At 43.3% G+C, this 25,954-nt stretch overlaps 1 protein-coding gene across 3 annotated transcripts in view; it reads right to left on the bottom strand.

Annotated features, from left to right (window-relative positions):
- The window catches only part of LOC133423600 (ribosomal protein S6 kinase alpha-3), a 72,397-nt gene that overhangs the window by 8,347 nt on the left and 38,096 nt on the right, over positions 1-25,954 (bottom strand). For 2 of the 3 annotated variants that reach the window (XM_061713834.1, XM_061713835.1), the window contains 14 exons: positions 16,181-16,297; positions 15,939-16,020; positions 12,638-12,718; positions 12,461-12,540; positions 11,465-11,571; positions 9,572-9,609; positions 9,335-9,477; positions 6,677-6,747; positions 3,789-3,877; positions 3,260-3,324; positions 3,072-3,174; positions 2,855-2,964; positions 883-1,008; positions 711-800 (listed from right to left, as the gene is read on the bottom strand). In XM_061713834.1, the coding sequence (XP_061569818.1) occupies positions 711-800; positions 883-1,008; positions 2,855-2,964; positions 3,072-3,174; positions 3,260-3,324; positions 3,789-3,877; positions 6,677-6,747; positions 9,335-9,477; positions 9,572-9,609; positions 11,465-11,571; positions 12,461-12,540; positions 12,638-12,718; positions 15,939-16,020; positions 16,181-16,297 (1,302 nt within the window). Of the gene's footprint in view, positions 1-710; positions 801-882; positions 1,009-2,854; positions 2,965-3,071; positions 3,175-3,259; positions 3,325-3,788; positions 3,878-6,676; positions 6,748-9,334; positions 9,478-9,571; positions 9,610-11,464; positions 11,572-12,460; positions 12,541-12,637; positions 12,719-15,938; positions 16,021-16,180; positions 16,298-22,229; positions 22,366-25,954 lie in introns of those variants that run through there. The other variant, XM_061713836.1, reaches the window with a different exon arrangement.

Here is a 25,954-nt window from a genome sequence, read left to right as displayed (position 1 = left end):
AAAGAAATTTACGTTTTACGTCTCATTTATTCATTCACACACGCACTAATATACTTGGGAACAGTTAGGCACCAAATATAATATATCCCCCCTCACAAAAATAAGAAAAATAGAAAAACATATTTTCTCATCAACAAAGCATATTTTACATTAACATATTAAATTTTTTTCAAGTAACAAAATAACATATTTGAACAATTTTTCTGATTTTTTCAGTCATTTTCTTGTCTGAGAAATGGTGCAAATATGTTATTTTGTTATTTGAAAAATGAAAAATATGTTTTTTTAATGAGAAAAATATGTTTCTCTATTTTTCTTATTTTTGTGAGGGGGATATATATATTGTTTTTCGGCACTACCTTGTTCTCTATAGCTGATATAACACGAATTACTCCTATGTGGGATCAATAAAGTTCTTATTTTTGCCATCTGAGAAAATTAAATATATTATATTTGGTGCCTAACTGTTTCCCAAGTATATTAGTGCGTGTGTGAGTGAATAAATGAGACGTAAAACGTACATTTCTTTGTAGAAAGGCGCCTTATGAAAATAAGTCTATTTACTTGTATTAGTTTACAGCACAGTCTTGAACATCCAATATGGCGGCGACGTTGGGGCGGATACGTATATATCTCTATGGCCGGGAACCGTTTCGTAGCCGGGAACCGTCCCCGCGGCAGCGTTAGCCGCGGTACGGAGGGCGACCCACCTCCTTGAGGGTGATGATGTTGGGGTGTTGTCCGTATCTCAGCAGGATGTCCACCTCCTCCGCCGGGTCCTTCTTGGCCTTGTTGATGATCTGCAGGAAACAACATTTACAGTCTGCTCTGCTCCGCCCGTCTAGAGGGGGCGGGGCCTGAGGCCCGGGGGCGGGGCGTTACCTTGACGGCGTGCTCCATGCCGGTGGCCTTGTGGACGCAGCGCTTGCAGACGGAGTAGGAACCTTTGCCGATGTCCTCTTTGGTCTCATAGACGTCTGAGAACTGGGCGCTGCTCCGGGAGATTTGCTGCAGGAGACACGACACGAGAAACGCTGCTGACCGACCGATCGATCGATCAATCAACCGACCGATCGATCCATCGAGAGGTTACACGTCATCACTGCTGACGGAGCACCGACCGACCGATCAATCGACCTATCGGTCGTGCTCCTGGAGAGTTACTGCAGGAGACAACACGTGAAACGCTGGTGGTCAACCGATCTATCGATCAATCAACCAACCGACCGATAATCAAGAGGTTACACGACATCGCTGCTGACGGAGCTCCGACCGACCGATTGATCGATGCTCCGGGAGAGTTGCTGCAGGAGACATGACACGAGAAACGCTGCTGACGGACCGATCCATTGATTGACCAATCGATCGATCAAGAGGTTACACGTCATCGCTGCTGACGGACCACCAACCAACCAATCGATCGACCGATTGATTGAGAGGTTACACGTCAAACTGAAAACTGATTCCTCTCTGAAACACTTTCTATCAGCGCTAATTTAAAGTCTAAGGCCCAATCTCAATTCTCCCCCTACTTTTCTTCACTCGCACTTCTTTTCTTCCCTAACCCCTAAAAAAGAAGGGGGAGATTTTAGGGCACTTGAGATCTAGGGCACTTGGCCCAGGTGCCTGTCCCATTTCTCCCCCTACCCCTCGTTTTCATCCCTAACCTGATCAGGAAGCTGAGAGTAAAAAGCTGTTTTAATTTCAGCTGTAGCGCTGTTAATATGGCACTTTATTAAGTTTTAATATTTTTTCAGGCATAAAGGTAACCTTAAGATCCGCAACTTGGGCTCAGTTTATCCAAATAACGCCTGTTAAGAAATGTGACCCGATGTTTTCGGAGATGAGAAGAGCCCCGGCCCCGGGGAGCAGCCTCAGCTCACAGCCCGAAAACAGATGTGTCCGCCGGGTCAAGCTGCTCCGTCAGCCCCGGGAGAGAAACTCTTTCCCGGGACGCAGCTCTGTTGAGAATTACGCTGGCTGAAATAAATCATTTAGGAAGATGTTGGTTTAATAGATGAAATCTAACAGTTGTAGCTACGCCTGTTAAGAAATTTGCTCCGAAATTTAGAGATTTCTGTCTGCAGGCTCCGGAGTTTGGGTCCGCGATAAATCGACGCAGAGCCTACGGCGTAGGGTACGGCGTACGGCGCGCGTCGCCGCGTACATCGACGCAGACCTTACGCCGTAGGCTCTGCGTTGGTGTAACGCGGAACCATAAATCCCTTTATTCTGGCGTGATTTTCGGCAACTTTATCTGAAAGTGTGTAAATTACCCAGATAACAGCTGGATTACTTTGTGGTTTCTGAAGACTATTATATCAGAAACATCCAAAACAAATCTGACGAGTCACAGGATTATTTCTCTCTATTTCTCTGAGACGAGTCTGCCTGTTTGCCTTCGGTCGGTGAGTCAAATCGACGCAGAGTCTACGGCAAAAGCATTCTGGGAAATTTTCATACCCCCTCGCTCGCCAAGTCAGCATCTGCAAACCCTCGATTTGAAGGGGCTATTCTCAGCCCCTAGCCCTTGTTATGCCCCCTCCCCCTTGGTGAAAAGAGGAATTGGGACACCACTACCCTCATGGGAACGCGCAAAAGTTAGGGGGAGGGATCAAAACGAGGGCGAGGGGGAGTATTGGGACGCACCCTAAGAGTCGACTGTCTCTCTGGGGTCCCAAAGGGGGGAGTCCCACACAAGAACCTGAACCAGGCGCGGTTCAGGTTCAAGTTCAGGTGTTTTCAGGTGTTTTCAGGTGTTTTCAGGTGTAGGTGCAGGTGCAGGTGTAGGTGCAGGTGCAGGTGCAGGTGCAGGTGCAGGTGCAGGTGCAGGTGCGGGTGCGGGTGCTGGTACCGGTAGGATGGTGTTGGGCAGCGGCTGCGTCTCCTCCTCCGTTATGGCCACGAAGCTGAAGCCTCTGAAGAGCTGGTGGGCGTTGGCACTGGGGGGAACGCCCGGGGAGTCTGGGGGGACAGGTGACACCGTCAGGGGGTGGAGGAGGTGGAGGAGGAGGAGGGGGTGGAGAAGAAGGTGGAGGTGAAGGAGGTGGATGTGGAGATGGATCTGGTACCTCTGGGAGTTTTAGCCGTGAACTCGGGGTCGAAGTAGAAGGTGTCGTCGGGTCGACCCGGCGCTGGTTTGAAGGGCGGGTGGAGCTCCCGGCGGTGCAGTTTCTGTGGGGGAGGAGGGTGGAGGTGTCAGGCCCGGTTCTGTTCTGGCGGGTCAGACCCGGACAGACGGACGGACGGACAGACTCACGTTCCAGTCGATGGTGCTGAAGAACTGGTGCCTCTTGATCTCCTCCACCCGGTCCGGCCCGGCTCCTGCATTACAAGCAAAAAAATCTTGTTCCGCTGGCAGACTTTTCTACTTATTTTAAGTGAAAATCTACTTGAAACAGGTGAAAATTGTTGTTTTTTCCAGTGATGAGTCTTCTTTTACGTGTAATGAGATTTTACTAAAATGAGACATTTTAACTAGAAATAAGACAAATATTCTTGTTAAGATTTAGAGTTTTTGCAGTGATCCATTTTACTTATCCTGTGAAGGACAGAGTCATATTGATAAGTTCAGAAAAGTGTTTTTTATTGTTGTGTTTTGATGTATTTGATGTAAGCCCAGTGGATATTTAAAGCTTACAGAAGGCTGCATTTAACTGCTGCTATGTCATTCCTGCAGTATTTCTGCAGCTGTTTTGGTCACTGCTATTATTTGTAATATATTATATTATTTGTATCAGCACAAATTATCTGTCCCCATATGATCAAATCCACCATCCCCCTTGTACCTAATCTGTTTCCCGGGTTCCGCTTGAACAGGTTCCGGAGGAGACTCTGGGCCTCCAGGCTCAGGAACTGGGGCATCCCCAGCTTGGCCCTGCAACAGAAGATAGTCAGGTCCTGGACCGTTCTGGACCGGTCCAGAACCGGTTCTGAGAGGGAGACGGAGGCGGCAGGGTTGGTCTCAGCAGGACTCCAGGGGTCCAGCTCCTCCGCTGACACCAGTTTACGGACAGAAAGTGACTCAAAACATTTGTGCGTCATTAGTTTCAACAAAACGATAATTACTAATTCAAAAAGTACGGAAGCGTATTATTTATCTGGGTTTATTTAATCTGGGCTCATTTAGTTTTGGCTAATTTAATCCAAGTTTATTTTATCTGAGTTTATTTAATTAGGGTTTATTTAATCTGGGTTTATTAATCAGGATGTGACATCAGAGAAAGAGCAACTCTGACTCTGAGATTCTTGTTCATTTTATTCCACCAGCAGAAGTCTGTTTCATGATCCAACTCTGAGGTGCAGATGTTCATAAACCTGGTGGCTGAGGAGAGAATAAACCCTGGTACTGTCTTTGGGTCAAGGGAGGGTGAAGGGAGAAAAGAAGGAATGAAGGAAGTAAGGAAGAAAGGAGAAAAGAAGGAAGGAAGTAGGAAAGGGAGTAAGGAAGGGAGAAAAAGATGGAAGGAAGGGAGAAAGGAGAAAAGAAGGAAGGAAGGGAGAAAAAGATGGAAGGAAGGAAAGAAGGAAGTAAGGAAGAAAGGAGAAAAGAAGGAAGTAAGTAGGAAAGGGAGTAAGGAAGGGAGAAAAGATGGAACGGAGGAAAGAAGGGAGAAGAGATGGAAGGAAGGGAGAAAGAAAGGAAAGAAAGGAGAAAAGGAAAGAAGGGAGGGAGGAAGGAATGGAGAAAAGGAAAGAAAGAAGGGAGGGAAGAAGGAAGGAATGGATAAAATAAGGAAAGATGGAAGGAAAAGCAAAGAAGGTAATAAAGGAACGAATGACGGAAGGGAGGTAGGAAGAAAAAGGAGTAAAGGAGGGTAAAAAAGGAGGAAAAGAGGAAGGAGAGATCATGGCAGGAGGAAAAAAGGATAGAAGAATTGGGTCATTTTGACGCTCGCTGCTACCAACGGACTTTTCAGCAGCGCCGAGACAAACAAAAGAAATTAAAAAGCGTTGCCGCTTGAAGCTTCTCTCTCTCTCATTTTTTAACTTGATATCAAACACAAGCCACAGACCCAGCAGCACATATATCATCTCCTGCAGGTTCTACATCTTTAGTGTTGTTGTCTTCTCCGTTTAGATACACAATCAAATACGTCACTTCTGATCTGGGTATTGAAAAGGTGAGGCGAGTCAAGACGGGCTGAGTAGGTACTAGTGTAAAAGTACCATTAGTTTCCTGCCCTAAGTAGGTAAATCTCCCTCAGACCACCGTGATGTCGTCATCACCGTCTTCCTGCCTCCTGATTTGACCGCCAGTTTTTCAACCACGTAGCAGTCGTTGCTTTAAAGGTATTGTGACATGAAAAACACATTTTTCTTGATTTTTTGTGTTTTGTTGGGTGTCTTGACATCAATTACACCCAAAAAACAACAAACTTTTAACATTCAGTGTATTGTGTGCTTTCTGGGATTTTCCGCATAACTATGCAAAAACGGCGCATGTGGTTTGGTGGCGGATCGTTACGTAACGATCCGCTAAATCACCGCCCCCTCCACCCAGCTCCCTGCCTCCTCTCCTCTCCAGCGCACCATAAAGGCTGATTTATGGTTCCGCGTTACACCGACGCAGAGCCTACGGCGTAGGGTTACGCGGCGACGCGCACCATACGCTGAACCCTACGGCGTAGGCTCTGCGTCGATTTAACGCGGAACCATAAATGAGGCTTAACACGGAGCTGTTTAGAGCCTCTTTTGTTCTAATCACCGGAGGAAAACTGCTAAGAAGACCCGCGGCCACTGACTGGACTTAAGATAAGGAGACACTGCTGCTTGCATGCCTTTATTTTTATGATTGTTTGCTGTGGTTCTCCCTGCTGCTCTTCCGTGCTGCGCCTGTCGCTCCCGGCTTAACTCTCCGACGCCGCTGTGAGCGTATGGCTGGGTTGGAGGAGGTTTGGAGGAGGAGCGGGGCAATGATTGACAGGAAAGGGGCAAAAGGAAGCGTTTTTCACGGCGCAAAAAAACACTGTAATAAAAAGCCAGGAATAGAGTACTAGATTGAAGTTTTTCTTGTTACACTCTTTTAGACACATTTGAGGGATGTTGGCCAAGACTTTTAATAGTGTTAAAAGCATGTTAAAAATGATGTCACAATACCTTTAAAACATCTAATTACACTTTTATAAGGCTCATAAATGCAGATCTGTCCATATAAGGAAATATAGAATATTACAAGGTAAAGGTGTTATAAACCCGGGATGTTGAGGTCTAAGTAACTAAGTATCGAGGGAAATTACGCTGGATGAGGCTCAGGCTGACCCAGCTTTCCACCAGTCCTAAAACGCACCATGTAGGGAGGAATATTCTTGGAGAAAAGAGTCTCAAAACCATTTGTGCGTATCGACAGTTTTGTGTGTGTAGGAGGTTTTTTGAATTATTAATTATCGATTTGTCCGTAACTTCGAGCAAGTTAGGCACAAATCTAATAATAATACGCATAAATCTAATACGCATAAATCTAATACGCACTAATTCTATAATACGCACTAATTTAATAATGCACACACAAATGTTTTGAGTGGATTTTCTCCCCACATCGGTCCCGGTTCCTGGTCCGGGTTCGGACCCCCTCGTCTCCTCTCAGAGGATCCGTGTTGTAATAAACGCTACAGGCCGGGTCTGGATCTGGATCTGGATCCGGGTCCAGGTCCAGGTCCAGGTCCAGGTTCCTTACTTGAGGATCATGGTCATGGTCTCTTTCCGGTCCTTGCCCTGGAACGGCAGCGTCCCGGTCAGCATCTCGAACTGGGGACAGAGAGCAGAACTGGAACCAGAACCAGAACAAACCTCCCTCACTGACGGGGCTGAAGGTGGACCGGTACCGGTACCAGTACCTCCCCTGCAGTGTTGGGACTAACGCGTTATTTAGTAACGCGTTACAGTAACGCTGTTAGTTCTGCGGTAACTAATACTCTATTATTATTATTATGTTTATTTGATATGGACATAGCAATTACATTGTTTAAGTGTTTTAGCACAAGTGCTAATTCGCAACACTTGTCCATAGGCAGTTTTGAAAAGAATTGAGAGCAATAAAATAAATAAATGAAAATGAAAAAAAAAAAAAAACAATTGGAAAGGAAATCAAAGAAATACAAACAATTTTCAATTAGAAACATAATAGACAACAAAGCAAGCAGTCAACAAGTTAAAAACTATTCATGTCTACACTGCTGATTAGATTTTAACCACTGTTTGAGTCCTTTGTTAAAAGCTTTTGCATTGGTCTCTAACTCTAATGCATTACTTTTTAAATTCAGTAACGCAATTACCGTTACCAAACGGTGCGTTACTCCGTTACTTCTGGCTACAGTGAAGCTTTTTTCCCCCGCACGTGGAGACCAGAGGAAACATGACGTGATGGCGAGCCAAGAGAAGACGTGGAGATATTGTCATTACAGCAATCCCTGGTTTTTCGCAGGGGTCACGTTACAAAAAGAACCTGTGGTAAGTGAAATTCTTTTTACAATTATTATAGAAGGCTTCAAATTGCGGAGATCAGCACGTATTCCACTGCTCTTCTGAGCCGCTGCATCCCGACTCTGTAGCGTCTTTTTCTTCTAAAGCCGCGGTGCAGGTGGGTTTTTTCTGTTTCTCTTATGGGTCGTTGTTGTCGCTTTTTTTCTTCAGGCAAAAAGATTCTTCTAAACCGACATGCCACCATTGGTTATATCTGAGACTGTAATGAACGATTCATCAAAGGCTCCCGCTCTTGAGCTGCTACTGAAGCTCATTGGCCGTTCTCAGCTTGTTGCTAAGCGACCAACGTTATTGACACGGGAAGTGAAGATGCGGGAGACTGTTTAGAATGCAGAACATTATGCACAATGCAAATCCATACAGTACCTGCTGAAATGAAGGCTAAAGGGGCATTAAATGGGAGCATTTAAAATAATGTTTTTATTTAAATTAACTAAAAAGTTACTTTTCATAGTAACGCATTACTTTTTGGTCTAAGTAACTGAGTTACTAACTGAGTTACTTTTTAATGAAGTAACTAGTAACGATAACTACCGTATTTTCTGGACTATAAACTGCACCTGCATACAAGCCACATCCGCTCTATTTAAAAAAAAAAGATATTTAGCTGCAGATATTTATGTTGTTAGATTAGATATTTACTACATGTACAGAAGGATTTTGAACTGTAAATGATGTACATGTTTGTACCTAAATAGATCCTTTCCTAACAGTGTCTTTAACAGGGCAGCAACTTTGCTGATTAAAACGGGACAGAACCAAGAGAAAATAACCAGTATTTATTTATCTATTTATCTGTTTGAAATCTGCTTCTACTTATATCTGCTAAAGAAGAAGTAGCGTATTCTTCTTTGCATTTATTTTGTCTTAGTTTTGATTCTAATTCCAGTTAGAGCGCCCCCGAGCAGTGGAAGAAAAATCCACAGAATATCTGCACCTTTCTATAAGCTGTATGGTTGAAAACCTATGAAAAAAGTAGCGGCTTATTGAGTTGTTTAGTCGTGACGTCACACCCTTTCAAAATAAGGCTTCCGGGTCCTGCTCCTTGTCATTCAAACATGCCACAGTGCTGTGTTCCCCGTTGTAACAACAGATCTGAGTCTTAAGACATTGATACCACTGTCATTCTTCCGCTCTCCTTGCGACGAGAAAGAGAAGAGGAAATGGCTGCAGTTGATAAGAAACTCTGAACCTAATCCTGAACTTCAACAAATTTAGTAAATTTAAACATTGTCATTGAAATGCTGTTAAAACACGTTCAGATTATGCACCATATTAATTATTATTTTAAACTAACGTAGGTCTACATTCTGCAGCTGCACCACGATCCTGCTCACTCAGAAATATTAAGATATTGTAATGAGAGTGACAGACCAGGAGGAGACGGCTCTTGCCAGTTTATTACCGAGCAGGAAAACAATCAACAAGGTTCTCTGACCATCCCAACGGCAGACTGACTCTCTAACGTCTAACGTCTCCGGTAGAACTTAAAACAACCCCTTAACAAGAACAAAAGAAGAAGAAAACCCGGAGTTCTGAACGGAGACAGAGAGAAACGCAGGATTTGTTGAAGAAAACCTGCTATGACTTTACTGACATAAGTTTTTCATCTTCGTTTACATCAAAAGTTTTTCACTCTCTCTGGTACCTCAGTGAAGAAAGAAGTGATTGTAAACAAGTTCACCGGGTCCGTCATTGTCGTTCGTTTTGTTTATCTGTCAGAGCGTCAGGACCCGGAAGCCTTATTTTGAAAGGGTGTGACGTCAGACTAAACAACTCAATAGTGCAGAAAATACGGTAGTTACTATTTTTCAGTAACTAGCAGAACACGGCGCCCCTGGTACCCGCTCACCATCAGAACTCCGTAGGACCACCAGTCGGCGCTGTGCGTGTGTCCTCGCCGGTTCACCACCTCCGGGGCCATGTACTCCACCGTCCCGCAGAAGGAGTAGGCCTTGTTCTCCTGGTCGATGGACTCCTTACTGAGCCCGAAGTCTGGGGACGACAGGGACACGTGGACCGGGTCAGAGCCGTACCGACTCACACTCTCTCTCTCTCTCTCTCTCTCACTCTCTCACTCACAACGCACCGGTTAGCTTGATGTGTCCGTCGTCGTCCAGCAGGATGCTGAAATGACAGAAAGGCTCGGTGAGTTCAGCACGATCCGGTTCAACCTGCGTCAGTGACTGCGTTTCCAGTATCAATAAACCTTTTAAAACCCGGATATTGGCAATAACCCAGATTTGCATAGCCATGTAAACACCAATAACCCCTTTGAATAACCCGAATTTGCTCATATTCCGGTTTTTAAAAACCAGAATATGAGCCCTGGGTTACTCCTTTAAACCTTCATGTAAACGCCAAACGGAATATCCCGATCAAAAGGAACATGAATCTGTTTTCTGCTCATGCTCTGTTCACAAGGAATCCTGGTCTTTTGAGTCCAGGAAGTTCTTATAAACACGGAGAAACAAGACCAGGAGGAGACTAATCACTTCATAAATGTAATGAAGGATATGAACATCTCTGCATTTGTAGACGGTAGAAAGTACCGGGATAGCCAGATTTAAAAGAAGGTGAGAGAAAAGTTGCCCGAAGCAGCATTTGTTTGGAATTTGGATACAGGAAGAAGAAGCAGAAATGACGCTAATTGCGTCATGATGTTCTCCGCGTGTCGCTGGTTTGATCCAGATATCCCAAATAATTAATTACCATGTAAACGGAATAATCCCAATGTTTCAGTAACCAGAATATTAGCAATAACCCGAATTTTGACTACATAAATGTAGTCACTGTAACCAGAGTCCACCGGACCGGACCAGAACCACCGTCTTCAGACCCGCCAGCGGGGGACGGGCCACGGCGGGACGGGTTCTTGCTGTTTTTGTGAGTCGTCTGTGTCGTTGACGTTTCATGTCAAATATCAACATGTATGATGTCGTCCAGAAATCGCTTTCCCTGCCTTTAAAGGGGACCCATTATGAAAAACAGGTTTTCTCTTGCTTTAACATATATAAAGTGGTCTCCCCTCAGCCTGCCAACTCAGAGAAGGAGGAAACAACCAGATTCTGCAGTGTCTGTACAGCCGCCCGGATGAGCCGTGTGATGTGGATCTACAAGCCGTTCGGATTCTGCTCCCATCGTGACGACCACGCCCACAGGGCGTGCAGTTACAACTATAAAACCGTGTAACTGCATGAGCGTCCGACTATCGTAGCACTGCGTGACATCGTTCTCTCTGTCCATCTCCGTCCAGCAGCTGCCACTTTATTGAGGTTTTTGTAGTGAAATGAGGAGGAATCATAGAGATAACTTCTCATTTCAACTAACTGGATCAGCCGTTCCTCATCATGACTGTTTCCTACAGCGCTTTCAACCGGCTTTCAACGCGAGCGACAGGAAGAAAATAGAAGCAGGGCGTCCGACAAATGTTCAGCTCAAAACGGCAGTTAGGACAGTCCAATAGAAAATAAAGCAATGGAATTGATTTTGTCGCTGACGCTCGGTCGCATCACATGCATGACGCGGTGTACAGGCTGATTTATGGTTCCGCATTACACCAACGCCGTAGTGTCTGCATCGATTAACGCAGAACCGTAATTCAGGCTTAACTCCACCGGCCGGAGCTTCCACCATTTTTTCATAGCGGTGTATCGCGTCATTCAGGCAGCCAATCAGCACAGAGCCTCATTATCATAGCCCCGCCCACTCAGAATCCTGCATAGATAATGAGGTTAGAGAATGGGAAGATAAAGACATGGCTCAGAGGCTGAATTTCTCATTTATTTAGCAAAAACAATCAAAAGATTGTTTTTAAGACATTCAAGGCCTGTTTAAAATAGGTATTAGATGCCATAATAGGTCCCCCTCTGATAGAAATGAATGGGTGTGTGTGTGTGTGTGTGTGTGTGTGTGTGTGTGTGTGTGTGTGTGTGTGTGTGTGTGTGTGTGTGTGTGTGTGTGTGTGTGTGTCAGAACCCACTTCTCAGGCTTCAGGTCCCGGTAGATGATGCCGAGCCCGTGCAGGTGGTCCAGAGCCAGAGCCAGCTCGGCCAGGTAGAACTTCACGTCTTCCTCCGTGAACATCACCTGAGGAACGAGAGACGGACCGGGGGGTAATCAATAATGATCAATGAGGAGCATCTGGAAGTGGGACTTCTGTTCAGGTACAGATGGTACTGGTGGTACGTCCATTGGAGGGGGGAGTGGAGAGAGGGGGAGGCTCCGCCCCTCATCAATCACAGGAACACAACCCCTGATTCTGATCAGTTCTGATCAGTTCTGAGATCCAGTTGTGTGACCAGTGGCGTCAATTCAGTCAAAGTTAAGGTATGGCAAGGTTACGAGTCTCAGAACTGAACTACAGTATCAATCAACATGCCCAGTATACTCATCACAGAAGTCTGCTATGTAGCTTATCTGTGTGGTCAAGAAAACTGGAACTTTTTCAAATGCAGTCTCACTCACATCCTGCTAACTATGAACACTACACTTTAACAACGTGTTGATCAATTCAGTCAATGCGCCTTTACGCAATACTCATTCGTTTTCTGCACCACGGACAGCAAGCGTCAGAGTTAGAGAGCAGAAAAAGCGTATCTGACAAACGCAATTTAACTCATTCTGTTCACTTCATTCACTATGTCAGTGCAACAATATCACGTGGACATGGAGTGACTAACATCCTCTCCCGCTTTCCCTACCTGGTCCTTCTCCCTCCGCTGCAGGGGCAACATTGGACCATCACTTGCCTTCTTTTTTTGAGAAAAAAATTGCGTGTTTGTCTGCTTCCTTTTCATTTTTGTAAGTTAGTAACACTGCAGGGCGCGCTAAATACGAGATTGACCTAGCGACCACTGTCGTCAGGGACGCTGGGACATCACATTTTAAGATATTTACATTTTCCCCTGAAGCCAAGGTGTGGCAGCTGCCATACCTTGGCTTACCCAATTGACGCTACTGTGTGTGACGGTGTTACCTCCTTGGACAGTCGAGTGAACAGGTCGCCCCCCCGGAGGAAGTCCAGGATCAGGTAGAGCTTCCCCTCCGTCTGGAACGCTGCAGGACGAGACGGAGATCGGATCAATCACTGCTGATCAGCTGATGATCAGCTGCTGATTATCTGGATGATTGATTAACTGGTCATGTGACTGACCGTAGTGCAGCTTGACGATGAAGGGGTGGTTGACCTCAACCAGGATGTCTCTCTCCATCTTGGTCCGGACCCGGTCCCTCACTGGACACACACACGCACACACACACACACACACACACACACACACACACACACACACACACACACACACACACACACACACACGCACACACACACACACACACACACACACACACACACACACACACACACACACACACACACACACACACACACACACACACACACACACACACACACACACACTTTTAGACCCAAGAAAACTTGATGTGGTCGTGACGTCACTCAAACTAAATTCTTGCAGCCGATGAACATTTGTGAGGATTTCAGTCTGTGACCCGGGCCGGTGCCAGCTGGATCTCCCTCCCTCTGTTCATCCCTCCGTTCCTCCCTCCACACCTCCGTTCCTCCACACCTCCTCAGCCCCCGCCCCGTGTCGAGGTGTGAATCCCGGCGTTGGGATCGATGACATCATCTATCCAGGAGCCGGAGACATCAGCTGCGGCGTCGCCGTGACAACGCTGCGGCGTCTTTACGCCTCATCAGGCGGTTCTTCTGGGTCTGGACCTCGTCCTCGGTTCACAAGCAATCCTTTCTTTCTTTCCTTCTTTCCTTCTTTCTTTCTTTCTTTCTTTCTTTCTTTCTTTCTTTCTTTCTTTCTTTCTTTCTTTCTTTCTTTCTTTCTTTCTTTCTTTCTTTCTTTCTTTCAGAGTCTCTGCAGAGACTCTAACAGCGTCCAGAGACTCCAGCAACGATGGACTAAGACCAGGACGCCACGGGTCCTTAAAAAGTCTTAAAGTCCATTTTCCTAAAATAAGGCCTTTAAATGTCTTCATTTGTCTTAAATCTCCATCCAAGGGTCTTCATTTTAGAGGGAATGTATCCGGTCATCGTTAAAAAGTTTATTTCATCGTTTTGAGGAGAATATCCTGCAGAGGTTCTAAATCTGTGTTGCCAGGTTGAGCAGGTTTCAGCACAATTGGGCTGGAAAATATATATTTGGGCTGCTTTTCCTGGTTTTTACTAAATATTTAGAAGAAATTATTAACAAAAAAGTAGAAACTTAGACAATAAAGTCACTCATATTTTATTTGCTTTAATTTACTCAATAAAAAAAAAATGTTACTCAATGTAATTGTAGTCTTTGTTTGGAGCCTGAACTTTTCTTGACTATTTAGTGGGGACGTGAAGCTTGAAATTTATGACGCATTTAATAATTTATGGTGTTATCATAAAACCATAAATAGCACTAATAGCTAATAGCTAATAGCTTTACCCCATAGCGCTGGATTTCTTAGTGACTTGTCTTTTTGGTCTCGATCAAACCTGTAGACCAGGGATATTCAATTGGCGGCCCGCGGGCCACATGCGGCCCGCCAGGAGCTTTTATGTGGCCCCTGGTCATATTTCAAAAAAGGGGTTGTTTGTTGATTTTAAATAATAGTGATGCATCGAATGTTATAAATAGCAAAAAAACACTTTCGGTGTTCGGTGGAATAAGTGGGGAAAAAACCGAACAGTTAATAACGGCGTGTGATGACGCAATCAAACAGCGAACAGCGTGCAGAGAATGCATATCGCATTTAAGTTTAAGATGCTTGGTAGCCTTTTTTTAGTTGGTTAACGATGCATAGTGTTTGTACATGTTAATCTCTGTTGGAGATGTTTTTTACTTCAGATTTTTTGCCAGTGTTGCACAGTGTTAAAGGGATTGTGACATGAAAAACAAATTTTTCTTGATTTTTTGTGTTTTGTTGGGTGTCTTGACATCAATTACACCCAAAAAACAACGAACTTTTAACATTCAGTGTATTGTGTGCTTTCTGGGATTTTCCACATAACTGTGCAAAAACGGCGCATGTGGTTTGGTGGCGGGCCGTTACGTAACGGCCCGCTAAATCACCGCCCCCTCCACCCAGCTCCCTGCCTCCTCTCCTCTCCAGCGCACCATAAAGGCTGATTTATGGTTCCGCGTTACACCGACGCAGAGCCTACGGCGTAGGGTTACGCGGCGACGCGCACTGTACGCTGAACCCTACGGCGTAGGCTCTGCGTCGATTTAACGCGGAACCATAAATCAGGCTTAACACGGAGCTGTTTAGTGTTTAGAGCCTCTTTTGTTCTAATCACCGGAGGAAAACTGCTAAGAAGACCCGCGGCCACTGACTGGACTTAATTAAGATAAGGTGACACTGCTGCTTGCATGCCTTTATTTTTATGATTGTTTGCTCTGGTTCGCCGTGCTGCTTTTCCGTGCATGCTTCGCCTGTCGCTCCCGGCTCTCTCCGACGCCGCTGTGAGCGTATGGCTGGAGGAGGAGGAGGTTTGGAGGAGGAGCGGAGCAATGATTGACAGGAAAGGGGGGAAAGGAAGCGTTTTTCACGGCGCAAAAAAACACTGTAATAAAAAGCCAGGAATAGAGTACTAGAGTGAATATTTTCTTGTTACACTCTTTTAGACACATTTGAGGGATGTTGGCCAAGACTTTTAATAGTGTTAAAAGCATGTTAAAAATGATGTCACAATACCTTTAATGTTTGTCACAGTATTATTAACCTCCGTTGTACAGAGGACTTGTTGACATCATTAGGCTTCTAGGATTGGCCTGACATTTTTTTCATTTGAATAAGTGAGGACTTTGCATTTCAGATGGAACTTCTAAGCCTCCTATAATTTCATGTGATTGTTTTGTTTTGCTGATATAATGCACAGATGTGTCATTAATAAAGGAGCTTATGGTTAATATTTTGGTTGCTTATTTATAACATCAAACTGGCTGCTATGGACTGAAATGCTTGTGCTCAATGCTTAATATTATATTCAAATAAGGAAATCTTGGTGGAAAGTGGTGCTTTGTCATTATGGCGTGTTTTATTAAAAGTAGGTCAATATCAACTTCATTAAGTTTGCACAATGCATGGTTTCAAAATGAACTTGCATTCAAAATAATATTTCTTTATCTGAATATTATATTTAACATTCACAATGACTAAATCTGGAGACAATTAATACATAATTCATATGTAAACTAGATATATTCAAATGTATAATACAAATGTTATATTATATTATATTATATTATATTTACATAAGTCTTCGTCTTTGAGTGCAAAATACATTTTGAAAACCCCCACATTTTCAAATTGTGCGGCCCTCTCCATACAGTCCTTTTGCAGATGTGGCCCCCGGCCGAATCTAGTTGAATACCCCTGCTCTAGACACTGTAAGACAGAATTCTCACGTGTGATTGGGTGTGGTGTTTTGGGGGCGGGGCCTCTACCTTTCAGCGTGGCTTTCCTCAGGACCTTCATGGCGTAGAGCTGCCCGGCGTCGGGCCCCGTCACCTTCCTCACCAGGAACACCTGGAGCAGAACAGAGGTCAGGCAGAGGTCAGGCAGAGGTCAGACAGAGGTCAGGCAGAGGTTGGCCTGGAGACGGCTGCAGGCCCCGCCTCCGTCTTCATGGTGACGGGGGCGGGGCCTGCAGCCGTCTCCATGGCGACAGGGCGCGGCTGCTGCCTACCTTGCCGAAGGAGCCCTGGCCCAGGACCTTGCGCAGCTCGAACTGCCGCGGGTCGGCGCGCTCCGATCCCTCCTTCACGTGGTGCGTGATGTTGATCTCCTTCACCGGCTCCTCGTCCTGCAACAGACATTAGCACACCGCCGTTAGCACGCTGCCGTTAGCACGCCGCCGTTAGCACGCCGCCGTAAACACACCGTTAACCTCAGCCGGTCATCATGGTCCCCAGGACCCGGCTCGGCCTCGCTAGACCATGATGCACTGCAGCTGCCGGGTCCCAGGTTGTTCAGGTAAAGTCACCTGAGGGGGGGGCTCCATCCTCCACCCCTCCCTGGTTTCATACCTGCTCTCCCCAGGTGGGGGGGCTGTCTGCTGCTGGGTGTTGCAGTGCATTGTGGGTCCTGTAGTCCCTGCGGAGGAGGCTGTGTGGGGCTAGCATGCTACGGAGGTCGACTGGAGCCGTCGCCCGGCGCCTGCTCGTCCCTCCTGCACCTCTCTCTCCCTCACTAAGATCCTCCCTCTCTTCCTCCCTCCCTCCCTCCTCCCTCGTTACCTCCCACTTTCTCACTTGTTCTATCTTTATTCAAGCCTTTCTCACCTTCCTTCTGGCTTGCACCTCTACAGATCAGTTCCCTCTGGGAGAGGATCGCCGTGGCAACGCCACCGTGGCCCATAATATTACCCATAATTACAGAAATGAAATAGTAATCCTGGTGTAACGTGCTTCATCATCCGGGATTAGACATCATCATCATCATCTGATTCATCATCATCATCATCACCATCACCATCCTCATCATCATCTGATTCATCATCATCATCATCACCATCCTCATCATCATCTGATTCATCATCATCATCATCACCATCCTCATCATCATCTGATTCATCATCATCATCATCATCATCATCACCATCACCATCGTCATCATCATCTTCATCATCCGGTCTGAACGTCTGCACCGACCTGACGGGGGAGAACGCCGCTACACTGCAAAAACTCTAAATTTTACCAGGAAGATTTAGTTAAAATGTCTCATTTTTAGTCAAAGAATCTCATCACGCTTAAAACAAGACTCATTACCAGAAAAATAACTTGTTATTTGACAATTTTCACCTGTTTCAAGTAAATTTTCACTTGAAATAAGTAGAAAAATCTGCAAGTGGAACAAGATTTATCTTCTCATTACAAAAAAAAAATCTTCTTCCACTGGCAGATTTTTCTACTTATTTTAACTGAAAATCTACTTGAAACAAGTGAAAATTGTTGGGTTTTTTTTCCCAGTGATGAGTCTTGTTTTAATCCTTGTGCTATCTTCGGGTCAAGGAAGGAGGAAGAGAAGAAGGGCGGAAAGAAGGATGGGAGGAAAGAAGTAAGGAAGGAAAGAAAGGAAACAAGGAAAGAAGGAAGGAAGGGAGAAAAGAGGAAGGGAAGAAGGGAAAAAAGAATGAATGAATGAATGAAGGAAGGAAGGAAGGAAGGAAGGAAGGAAGGAAGGAAGGAAGGAAGGAAGGAAGGAAGGAAGGAAGGAAGGAAGGAAGGAAGGAAAAGGAAGGGAGAAAAGAAGTAAGGAAGGAAGGAAACAAGGAAAGAAGGAAGGGAGAAAAGAGGAAGGGAAGAAGGGAAAAAAGAATGAAGGAATGAAGGAATGAATGAATGAATGAATGAATGAATGAAGGAAGGAAGGAAGGAAGGAAGGAAGGAAGGAAGGAAGGAAGGAAGGAAGGAAGGAAGGAAGGAAGGAAGGAAGGAAGGGAGAAAATAAGGAAGGAGGAAAGAAGGAACAGGAGAATTAGGTCATTTTGACCCAAAGACAGTACAAGGGTTAAGTGTAATGAGATTTTTTTGACTAAAAATGAGACATTTTAACTTTAAATAAGACAAATATTCTTGTTAAGATTTTGCGTTTTTGCAGTGTAGATGCCTCAGAAGTGGCGGCGCTTATACGTCTGACACCAACTCAGCGCTGCCACATCCAGAGGCTTTAGAGTCCAGCTCGGAATAATCAATACCCATAAAACGCTGAGAACTTCAGTGGTTTATACTCGGCACCGGCCCCGGTTACTCGGTCCCAGTTACTGGCACCGGTGTTATTCTGGAACAAAGGTGTCAGGCCTGGGGGGGGTGGCGGTAACCGGACCCCAAACACTCACAAACACTCACAAACACTCACGAGGGCCGTCACTTCCTCTCTGTCAAACGTGAGAAGCTGCAAACATGTCAGAACCACCGGAACCAGCGGCACCAGACCCACATTCCTATTTATTTATCTATTTATTACAGATCCCCGTTAGTCCTCACTGCAGTGAAGACTATTCTTCTAAAATACAATCCTTGCAATTAAAACTAAATCTAAACAAAAATGATCTGAGATGTGATGGAATTCAACCCTTAAATTGTTGAAACCAGCCAGAACCAAACAACAACAAAATATTCCATTTTACACACTCAGAATTTCAGAATAAACCAAGAATTTCAGAATAAACCAACTAAGGCCACGTTTACACGTAGCCGGGTATTTACAAAAACGGACATTTTCCCCTCTACGTTTTCAAAAATATCCTTGTTTACACGGACACACATGAAAACGCTGTTAACGTCATGCCAGCCAATCAGAATCCTTGAAAAAACATCAACAAATGACACGTGTCCAGTTAAGGCTGATTTATGGTTCCGCGTTACACCAACGCAGAGCCTACGGCGTAGGGTACGTGGCGACGCACACCGTACGGCGCGCATCGCCGCGTACCCTACGCCGTAGGCTCTGCGTCGATTTAACGCGGGACCATAAATCAGGCTTTACTTCCAAGACGGAACGAGTCTTTCGTTTGGAGTGACAGAGAAATGGAGTTACTTTTAAGTGTGACTTTAGAATATAAAACAGGTAAAATACAAGAAAATATTGACGGTGGCCAAACTAATTGTAAACACAGGTCGCACACATGATGCTGGTGACGTTTCTGTTGCATAATGTGACGTTCTGAAGCCTAAATCTCTGTTTTCCTCTGTTTAGACGCAAACGTGAAAACAGAGTTTTTGAAAATCTCCACTTTGGCCGGAGTTTTCAGAAATGATCGTTTTTGGGGGCTTTGAGCTGCGTTTTCGTGTAAACGAACGGCCAAAACGCATGAAAACGCCTCCGTTTTTGCTCCGTGTAAACAGGGCCTAAAACTGACTTCCTCGCTAAGTTCTGCTTTCCTTAATTTGTTTTTGAATCTAGCTTTATTGTTTATCCCGTTAAATGTGGTGAAGCATATTCCAATACGTTACTGCTCTATACATTGAGTGCGTTTACATGGGAAGTTTAATTCCTCTTTAATTCAGAATTAAAATAAAATCCGATTTAAAATGAGTAAAAATTACCATGTAAACACCTAATTCCGAATGAAAATGGCCATTCTGATTTAAACCTAATTCTGAAGTAAGTGGCTGGTTTATTCTGATTTTAAATCTGAATAGAATAATTACGCGATCATGTTTACACTCATTCCTCTTTAAATTAATTCTGGTCTTTCTTTCTGCTCGTTCCCTCGCCCGTCTGTCTTCATGACGCTTATATTCCACACTGGGCTTGTTTTCCAAACCAAGTTTCAAGATGGCAGCACGCAGTAAACGCTGGTCAAGAGCAGAGACCATTTATTTAATAAATAGCTTGGAGGACCTGGAAATAATTAAAAGAACAGATGGAAACAGGAAACATCAAAATGTGAGCTTTCAAAGTTGTAGTGGCTAAGTTTGTTTTTCTTCCGGTAGTTTAACTTCCGGTCCCCCCCCTATCCAATCAGAACCTTCCCAACCCCCAGACCTGGAGAGGAATTGGATAAAGCCGATCAAACGTGTTTTCCATGTAAACCTCAATTCAGAATTACTATTTCCATGTAAACTCCAAGGAAAATAGTTTAATTCTGAATTATTTAATTCAGAATAATTCATTCCGGATTAAAGAACATCATGTAACCGTGGCCATTCTAGCCCTCTTTACCCGTGTATAATGACAATAAAGTGTTCTATTCTTGGTTCTTAGTAGAGGAAGAGTGAAGTGACATCAGATCAGATCTGGTTGCAGAGCCATGTGGAGTATTGATGGGTTTTAGACGTGATGACAGATTGATAGGTTTACCAATATTCCAGATGTTGAACACAAATGTGACCAGGCTCCACGCCAGCCTTTGGTTAACTTTTATCCCGGACAGTGCGGCTGCATCCACCCAACACCCAGGGGCCGGATTCACAAAACATTCTTAAGAAAAAAAATCTTCTTAAGTGTCATTTTTTTCTTAAGTTCAGTCTTAAAGGAGCGTGAGGCTCCTTTTAAGAAATGAGACTCTCTAGCGCCACCCTTCACCGCGACGGCCGTCGGGGGTACTGCAGCCAACAGTGAAGCCGGCACGGGAGAACGGGGAGAACGCACATGCAGCGTCATGTGACGTCACATCTGCAGCCCAGCGCGGGAAATTCGGACTCCGAATTGCAGCACATTTTGCAGCACACAGCCTGTTCAAGGCAACGGAGAGATACACTAGAGGAATCATTCTTTTTGGTTTGGAACGCTTCATCTGACATTATTACTAGAAAACTTAAAACGTAAACAAATTTTTTTCATAAATCCTGCCTCAATCCTGACTCAAGCTCCTGAGAAAAAAGAGAAGAAGTCATATTCTCCAAAAAAGTTCTAAGTATTTTCTCAACTTTCTTCTTAAGTTCTTCTTAAGAAAAAACTTAAGAATAAATGGCATTCTTGAAATAAAAGTTCTCAAATTTGTTCTTGACTTTTTTCTTAACTTTAAGACAACCTTGACCTGTCTTAAAATTTCTTCTGTGAAAAGGTAATAATAATAATAATAATAATAAGTTTGAGGATATACTTTGTAATTAATTACACAAAGAGCCTGTTAACTGTTTGTTAGCATGTTAGTTAGCGTGGTAGTTAATTATTATTAATTTTCCCCAATAGTATTTTTTTCAACACATTAATCTCATCCACCATAACCTTGAAAAGTTCCTGCATCTCTTTTTCTCCTTCTCCGTGTTTAGTGAGTGACTGACGGTTAAGACCCAAACTACCTGTATAAATGTTGTTTGGTGGCGCGTGCAGAGGTGTCTTCAGTATTCACATTCATTACTCAGGTAGAAGTATAGATACTAGAGTTTAAAAATACTCCTGTAGAAGTTGAAGTATCAACTCAAGTTTTTTACTCAAGTAAAAGTATAAAAGTACTGGTTTCAAAACTACTTAAAGTATAAAAGTAAAAGTAATGTAAGGGGGAAAAAAGCCATTGAAAATGAATGCATCTTAGTTTATTGCAAATATATTAAAGAAGCATATATGTGTACTATTGAGCATTAACATGTGTTTCAGAGAGCAGGAGATATGATGACTAGTTGCCTATAAGTATTGTAATGGTGCAAAAAGTCAAACTTCAGAGGCATGTTATCATTTATCCTAACCTTTATTGGAATGTACATCCAAGTTTAGTTGCAGGAATCTGAGGGAACGGATGTAAGAACAAAACTGGACAAGAACATCTGAAACAACCACAACCAAATTCACTCTATCCGGATGGAGCAATTTAACTGGATAGTTTTTATTAAAGGCCGAAATGAAATAGAGTAACAAGGCTGTTTTTAAAATGTAAGGAGTAAAAAGTACAGATAATTGCGTGAAAATGTAAGGAGTAAAAGTAAAAAGTCGTCTGAAAAATAATTACTCCAGTGAAGTATAGATAACCAAAATTTCTACTTAAGTAAGGTTAAGTATTTGTACTTCGTTACTTGACACCTCTGGGCGCGTGCAATGCAATGACATATTTTAAGAAGTTCTTAAGTAGGAAAAATAAGAAATTCGTAATGAGAAATGACAGTTCTTAAGACGGTTCTTAAGAAAATATTGAGGAATTGCACTTAAGAACTTCCTTATGAACTTCTTAATTTTAGATCTTCAGACATTTCTTAAGATCCTTCTTAAGAACATGTTGGTGAATCCGGCCCCCGGTTCTGTGTGAGCTGTAGTTTGTCTCCCCGCCGTCGGCATGGAAACGCAGCTCCACTTACACGGTCGTCGCGGTGCTCGGCTCCACCGGGGGGCTTCGGTCCGCAACATCTTGAAAGTGTCAGAACATCTTTCCAGTGGAACAGCTGAGGTCTGAAGGCCGGGGGGCCCGTGGGGGCCGGGGGGGCCCGGTGGGGGCCGGCGCTGAGCAGGACCCGTCTCAGGGACTTGAGGCGGCTCCGCAGCGCCCGGACCAGGCCGGCGGCGCCGCAGAGACACGCCGCCCGCACCTCGGCGGAGCAGGGGGGCATCGCGGACTGACGGGTCTGGAGCCGGGGCAGCAGGAGACCCAGACGGGGGGGGTGGGAGTCAGGGAGGGGGGGGATACCCAGGACGGGCCGGGGGGGGCTGGGGACGCTCCAAATGGGGATGGGAAGTGGGATCCCCCCTAAATCCCCCTGACGCGCAGCTGCAACTTTCCCCCAGTGTTTCCAGCAGGTGCCCCCCCATCACCCCCGGTGACATAACCCTCCCACCAATGAGGGAGCACCACGACTCCCCAATAAACCACAGAAGAAGAAGAGTGGAGGTGTTTTCATGGTGATGATGGGATGTTTTCTCTGTCGTCCGCGGTTACCACGCGTTTTAAAGCGTAATTAAAAGACTAACTCCCCCTCCACTGATTCATCAAAGAGCTTCCCTTGACTTTTTAAATTTCCCCTCTTTGGGTCTATTAAATACAACGGAGTATTAGGGCCAAACTAAGACAAAAAAAATTGGAAATTATGAGAAATAAAGTCATAATGTAATGAGAATAAAGTCGTAATATTACGAGAATAAAGTTGTAATATATTATAAATATATAAATATAACTTCACAAGATGCTCAATATTCTTCATTTTAACACAGGGAGAAGAAGCTCTTCCTGTTAGAGTTCTCATAAATTACCACTTTATTCATTACGACTTTATTCTCGTAATGTCACAACTTTATTCTCGGAATTTTACGACTTTATTCTCGGAATTTTACGACTTTATTCTCGTAATATTACGACTTTATTCTCATAATATTACGACTATATTCTCATAATATTACGACTTTATTCTATTACGACTTTATTCTCGCAACATTACGACTTTATTCTCGGAATTTTACGACTTTATTCTCGTAATATTACGACTTTATTCTCATAATATTATGACTTTATTCTATTACGACTTTATTCTATTACGACTTTATTCTCGCAACATTACGACTTTATTCTCACAACATTACGACTTTATTCTCGTAATTTTACGACTTTATTCTCATTATATTATGACTTTATTCTCGTAATTTCCAATTTTTTTTGTCCCTTTTCGCCCTAATACTCCGTCGTAATTAAAGGATTATTTTATCTAATCTTATTTTATCTTCAGTAGAATAAAGAGTTCATAGAATTGAGATTTGACCCGGTCTTTGTACGTTTTGACCGTATAGAAACATAATTCTCGTCAGTTGTGTGAAATAAGTAGGGATGGGTAGAGTAGCCAAAAATTGTACTCAAGTAAAAGTACTGTTACTTCAGAATAATATGACTCAAGTAGAAGTAAAAAGTAGTCATCCAAATAATTACTTGAGTAAAAGTAAAAAAGTACTTGGTGAAAAAACTACTCAAGTGCTGAGTAACTGTTGAGTAACGTGTGATTTATTCTTTTTAACACAACCATTCAAACAGACAAAAGTACAAAATAATCATCTTCAAGCAAATTAAATCAATAAAATAAATTAAAATTACTAAAAAATAGCTTAAATTAAAATAATCTTAAAGTAAATTCAAGTACTTTAATAAATAATAAAATAAATACAATAATAACAGAATAAAAAATAAATTAAGCACAAGTAGCACAACATTTCCAGCCTTTGTACTTTTCTTTTTTAACCAGGCAGAACTAGAACAAGCCCATGAACTCATAGAAACTCTGTGTGTGTTTGAGTCTGTGTAAATGTGACAAAACATGCAAAAACAAACATTTTTCCCAAAGAATCACCCAGTGATGTCATGAGATTGATGCGTACGTGGATAAAAGGGATAAAAGAAAAGTAACAGCTCAATGTAGCCTAATGTAGTGGAGTAAGAGAAACAGTTTCTTCTTCACAAATCTAAAGTAAAAGTAAAAAGTATAGTGATCCAAAACTACTGTTAAAAGTACAACATTTCCCAAAACTTACTCAAGTAAATGTAACGGAGTAAATGTAACTCGTTACTACCCACCTCTGGAAATAAGACCTGGAAACAGGCATTGTGGCATAGAATTGTAAAATTGGTTTAATTCCCCGTACAAATTGTTACAGATTACTTTTGTAATACTGTATTTGACCCGGTCTTTGTACATTTTGACCGTAGAGAAACGTAATTCTTGCCATTGTAAGAATAAGATGTACCTGCTGTACTCTACTACCCTTACTTTTTAACAACTTTTTAACAGTTTATTTTACCTTTTTTTACTTTGTTATCCCCATGGAGGCAATTAGTTTTACTGGCAGTCTTATCTCTTACTTCTTGCTTTTATTTCATTACTTTAAATAATCTTTTTGAGGGTAGGCAATGAATGAACCTTTTTCGGTCTAGATGTTATTTGTATATTGGAAACGTTTTTGTAATGTTTTCTTTGAACAGTGTATTAATTTCCTTGTTGTCATTTTTATTTTATTTTTAATTTTGTAAAAGCTATTTTGATGTTTGTCTTATTTTTATTCTTTTTTTGTGATGTCATGACCAAAATAACCTAAACTACACTACCTCTTTCCTTATCATTTTATCTGTTATTTACAGAGGTGTCATGTAACGGAGTATAAATACTTCGTTACCTTACTTAACTAGAAATTTTGGTTATCTATACTTCACTGGAGTAATTATTTTTCAGACGACTTTTTACTTTTACTCCTTACATTTTCACGCAATTATCTGTACTTTTTACTCCTTACATTTTAAAAACAGCCTTGTTACTCTATTTCATTTTAGCCTTTAAAAAAAAACTATCCAGTTAAATTGCTCCATCCGGATAGAGTGAATTTGGTTGTGGTTGGATGAGAAGTATAAACATAATACCATTCCGACACCCTATTGGTTTGTACACGTCTGCTCCCTGAAACACATGTTAATGCTCAATAGTACACATATATGGTTCTTTAATATATTTACATTATACTAAGATACATTCATTTTCAATGTCTTTTGTCCTTAATGGCTTTTTTCCCCCTTACATTACTTTTACTTTTATACTTTAAGTAGTTTTGAAACCAGTACTTTTATACTTTTACTTGAGTAAAAAACTTGAGTTGACACTTCAACTTCTGCAGGAGTATTTTTAAACTCTAGTATCTATACTTCTACCTGAGTAATGAATGTGAATACTGAAGACACCTCTGGTTATTTACTGTTTAATTGTGTCGCTGCTTTTAATGTTTATGTAAAGCACTTTGAATTACCTTGTGTTGAATTGTTCTATACAAATAAACGTGCCTTGAAACCTAGAAACATGCTGAACATCATAAACCCCTGTTTCTGCTCCTGTGACCCCTCGACCCCTTGACCCCGCGACCCCGCAGCAGCTGAGGAACGTTGCGTAAGCGTGCGTCCTTCCAGCCCTGCGGCGAGGCTCGGATCAACGCCGTCCTGCCTCAGGGACGACCCACAACCCTCCACCTGTCACATCCCAGCGTCCTCACAGACACAATGTACACAATGCCGGCGAGCGCGGCCGCCGTGCGCGTGGCGCGTCTTGGGTTACCTCCACCTGTTGTC

Source organism: Cololabis saira, chromosome 22 (assembly GCF_033807715.1).
Source record: "Cololabis saira isolate AMF1-May2022 chromosome 22, fColSai1.1, whole genome shotgun sequence".
Lineage (NCBI taxonomy): Eukaryota > Metazoa > Chordata > Actinopteri > Beloniformes > Belonidae > Cololabis > Cololabis saira.
Note: the sequence above shows the minus strand (reverse complement) of the source record. Positions and strands in the feature narration are given on the sequence as shown.